Source organism: Arachis ipaensis, chromosome B09 (genome assembly GCF_000816755.2).
Source record: "Arachis ipaensis cultivar K30076 chromosome B09, Araip1.1, whole genome shotgun sequence".
In the NCBI taxonomy this organism is placed as follows: domain Eukaryota; kingdom Viridiplantae; phylum Streptophyta; class Magnoliopsida; order Fabales; family Fabaceae; genus Arachis; species Arachis ipaensis.
The window spans coordinates 127,096,779-127,101,377 of record NC_029793.2 but is presented as its reverse complement, the minus strand read 5'-3'; the positions used below and the strand labels follow the sequence as shown (position 1 = coordinate 127,101,377).

General features: G+C 35.7%; 1 protein-coding gene across 1 annotated transcript in view; it reads right to left on the bottom strand.

Moving 5' to 3' along the window:
- LOC107617944 (NAC domain-containing protein 53) overlaps positions 1-884 on the bottom strand; it is a 3,530-nt gene extending 2,646 nt beyond the window's left edge. Inside the window, exons 1-2 of the mRNA XM_016319839.2 lie at positions 519-884; positions 117-394 (exon numbers count right to left, since the gene is read on the bottom strand). Of these exons, the coding sequence (XP_016175325.1) occupies positions 117-394; positions 519-672 (432 nt within the window). The 5' untranslated portion in view covers positions 673-884. The remainder of the gene's footprint in view (positions 1-116; positions 395-518) is intronic.

Below are 4,599 nucleotides of genomic sequence, written 5' to 3'. Positions count from 1 at the left end.
TTATAAACTTTCCAAACTTTCGAAGCGCCAGATATTTAATTAAAAATGCGAACGAATTTAGAAAGATTTCAAAATAAAAAATATATCCGTGTGCAAATTCATATACATATATATACCAGCTGATATCCGACTTCCGCCAATTGCTCATCGACCATCCGGTACTCGTGCATAACCCAATTTGATCTTTTGCCAGTCGGGGCCCTTCCTTCATGGTAAACGAGGGTCTTCTTCATGCCTACTTGGCGATCGCCATACTTGATTCCACGATCCTTGCCGGTGGTCTTCCAGTAACCGTTGACGGTGGCGCGTTTTGTCTTCTCCCCCTTCTCGTACTTCTTGTCCAGAACCGTGAAGAAATACCATTCCAAATCTCTAGTATTCAGCTTCGACAATTCTAAAAAACCACATACAACAACAACAACCACCACCATAAAATTCTAATTTCACTATGAAACCCTAAGATACACGACACCAAAAACAAATTAGGGTCGAAATTCAGCTATTGAGAGAAAGCTAACCGGGGAGTTGCCATGGCTCATAGTCGTAGATATTGATGACGCCGATGTGGTCGTGGTGGTTGAGTTTTCCGATGACCTTCCGGCGGAGATAGTATTGAACTAGTTCGTCGTCCGTAGGGTGGAAGCGGAAACCGGGACCGAGTATTCGACTCATGTATGATTATGACGATCACGATGACGATTGAACAGCAGGTTAATCAGCTAAAAGAGCGAGCTTTGCGAGTATCAGAGAGAGTGGTTTGAATTGGGGATTTAGGGTTCAAGGTTCAAAACGAGACCCGTTTTGAGTCGTTTTTGGTGATATAGAAAGTTCAAAGTTCCCACCCCATGTTAGAGGAGAAAGAAGGTTCTAGCACTTTACTACTTTAATACTTACATAGATACTAAATAATACTTTTGTCAGCTAACACTTCCTAAATAATCAAGCTGTTATATTCAAGACGGATAAATATGGCAAAACAAACAATAAAACATAAAAATCAGATAATAAAAAATACTTGGTTAACATAAATTTTAATAATTTTGATCCTCTAAATTTTAAATATGTAAATTTTGTTGTAAAATAAATAAAAAATTTTAATATTAATATTCACTAATATTATTATTTTAATATAATTAAAATAATATATATATATACTCTTTTATATATTGATGAGTGTATATATAAAAAAAATGACATTCGTATTTTTTTTGATTTGATGAACAAGGCAAGAGTGGTTGAAGAATACGCAAAAATGATAGCCTCGTCAAATGAGACTTCTGGAGAAAATACTAGTAGAGAGCGTGACGATCATCTTAGACCAAAGAGACAGAATTTTAAAAGAAATGAACACACTCCTCAACATCTGCGAGGTTAAGGGGATTTCAGAAAGAACAATAATGCTCAGTTCCACATGGCAAAGGGAAATGGTCGATGCTACACTTGCGGATTACCAGGGCACCTTGCTAAGGACTGCGGTAGAGGGAGGAACTGAGGTGTGGGTAAGAGTCAGCAACCAGGCCGTGTGCTTACTTTTTGGAAGCACGTGAGGCGACAAGGTCGGATCCTCCGACGAGAGTTAAGCGTATGCTTTGAGTCTTATATTGCCTAGACCTGAGGTTAGTTTGGTTCTATCTTTGTAAAGTTGTCGCTAGAATTTCAAGAGTTTAGAGTTTTGTTGGAAGTAAACCATGGGGAAAGGAGGATTCTAGCGGCGGCAACCGAGGATTTCGAACTTGTGATGACGAACGATCCGAGTTGGCGTGCCAGAACGGTTACCAGGTATGACTAGAAGTCTTGGCGATTCCCTCATGGGAAAAGAAGGATTCTAGTGGTAGTAGTCGAGGATTTTGGACTTGTGATGACGAACAATCCGAGTGGACGTACCGAAATGGTTACCAGGCATGACTATAAGTCTTGTCGGTACCCTGTGTGGGTGATGGGTGTGGTTCAGCACTAGTGGCAACGGAAATACCGACTAACGTCCTTGCAGTTTTTAACTATAATTTTTGCTGTTTTAAGATCTAGAGTGATTTTTAAATCTGGTTTGGAGCTTTGGTTTAACTAATTTGGTTTTGAAATTAGGATTTGAATTTTTTATCAAATGAGACGATTTAAAAAGGAAGGTGGGTTGTGTGATTTTAATAACTTGAGATTTTGGTTTGCAAATTTATCTTATCAAAAAGGGATTCAAATTGAAAGGTTTCGATTTAAGAATAAATGAATTTTTGAGCCTTTTGAAAAAGCTTTCATAATGAACTGGTTTAGATTGAACTTGTTTTCACAACTTTGAGAAATGTTACAAAAGCAGGCTTTGGTTTCGAAACTACGTCGGAAATTCTTGGTTTGGAAGATATTGTTTAAAAAGAAAAGTGAGTTCTCTGATTATGTTCATTTGTGAATTTGGTTTCCAAATTATCTTATCGAAAGGAATTCGAACTGAAAAGTTTTATTTAAGAAAACTGTGATTTCAAGTGTTTGACTTACTAGTAAATGATTTTTGACTCCTTGAAATAGTTTTAACAATGAACTCATTTAGAATAAACTTGTTTTGAAGGTTTTAGAAACATATTACCAAAAATCGGTATTTGTTTTAAGAAAACTTTCGGATTCTTGATGACGATAATCAGAGTGACGCAGCGGAAGGCGAGAGGGAACGCCGACACGGTGGGATGATGGTGAGCGAGATGCTTTTACAACTTGTTAGTTTGACAACGTTGAAGTAGGATGCTTCGTGGAGAATATGTATATATACTAAATCGTGTGATTTAGATTTTCGAGGGCGAAAATATTTTTAAGGAGAGGATGTAAGAATCGGGTTTTTCACGAATAAAATAATTTAAATGCCCAAATTAAGTTCCGAAAAGTTGGAATGAGAATTTAGGGATTTAAATATGATTTTTGGACTCAATAGGTCTTTCTGAGTCAAAAAATGTGTTTTCTACAAAAAACCGTGAAAAATCGTAAATCGACAGTTAAACCGGTTGAACCGATTCAAGTCTGCTCGGTACTGTGCGAAAAAAAGTGAAAACAGTCCAAAACCTTAGAAAAATATTAGGAATGAAAAACTGGGAGTTGGTGTTAAAGGTTTGGCCCAAAATTGAGTCGAACGAGCTAAAAATGCTAACGGATTGAACCGGGCCCAAGTTGGGCCCAACTTATATAAGTCTCCTTTAATGAGCTTTCAGCTCATTTTCATTAGAGAGAGAGAGAGAAAGAGAGAGTTCGGTTATGAGAGAAGAGAGAAGAGAAGCCATGGGAGCACTATTCATCGTCCACTTCCGGAAGCCATAACTTGAGCTACGGAGCTCTGATTGACGAGCCGTTTGTGGCCACGTGAAGCTCTCGACGAGCTCTACGTTTCTATCTAAGCAAACCTGGTAAGAAATCTCATCTCACTCCCAAGTTTCATGCCATAAGTTTCTGCACATTTTAGGTTTGGTTTTTGAGCAAGTTTTGTGGTTTTGCTTGTTTAGGTGATCTCTAGTAGGGGGTAATTGTTAGATTTTACTCTTACTCACGTTGGGTAAGGTAAGATTTCACTAAACCCTTGTGTTTAGTTATTTTGGGTATCTTAGGTTTTGATGTTGGTAAATATATGTGTTGTTAATTTGAGCTTTGGTGTTGGTTGAAGTTGGTTGAGGCTTTGGATCAAGGTTGATGGTTTCGTTTTGGTGTTTGGTGCGTTTGGGAATCAGTCAAGGTATGGTTTCGGTTTTCTTTATGTAATATGTAATGTTCATGGACACTTAGGCTAGTTGACCCTAAGATAGGATTGAATATTTTTTGTGTATGAATATTTATATGTGAATGGATGATAATTGTGGGTTGTATTGGATTAGGTGAGTTCTACCGTGTAGAAAAAAGATTCTTTCTACACCTATAGAAAGACACATCTCGACATTGAAAGAGGATAAGGAACTATACACGCAAAACTAGACAGCATGTTCTACAAAGTTGGGTCCCACTAATCTATAAGTTTGCAGTTTGGTTAGTCCTACAATAAAATGTTCTATGTGCTAAGTAGATGCTAATGCATATTAATTACCATATTAATTATTCAATTGTATTTATCAATTTATTTATGCATTTTTTCTTAGTAGGTCTAGATATTTATTATATCTTTTTTAAGTCATAAAAAAGAGAAATATTTTAAAAAAGCCATTAAAAAAAATACAAGAATAACACGATAGGTTCAATGCACATTCACATGCATATTAGTTATTGAATAGCCCTTGTTAATTTTTATTAGGTTAAAATTACTTAAATATTTTTAACATTCAACATAAATGTATCTTAAATTCAACAAAAATATGAAGCTTATACCTATTCGGCTATTCTTTTCACAAAATTAAAAATTAAAAATTAAAAGTAACAAATGCCTCCTAAGCAAGGAGTAAAATAGGAACTTATCACAGTCATACTTTTATGTATTTGTAGATAAATTTAAATCATCAAACATCAAAATTTAAATAACTTAATGCATTTAAATTATGATTTTTTAAATATGAATGTCATGGGAATGTAATTTTTTTTTTGTACATGACAAAATAAAAGTATGCATTTTCTGTCATAGTCCTGCAAACAGTGATGGACCCAAAA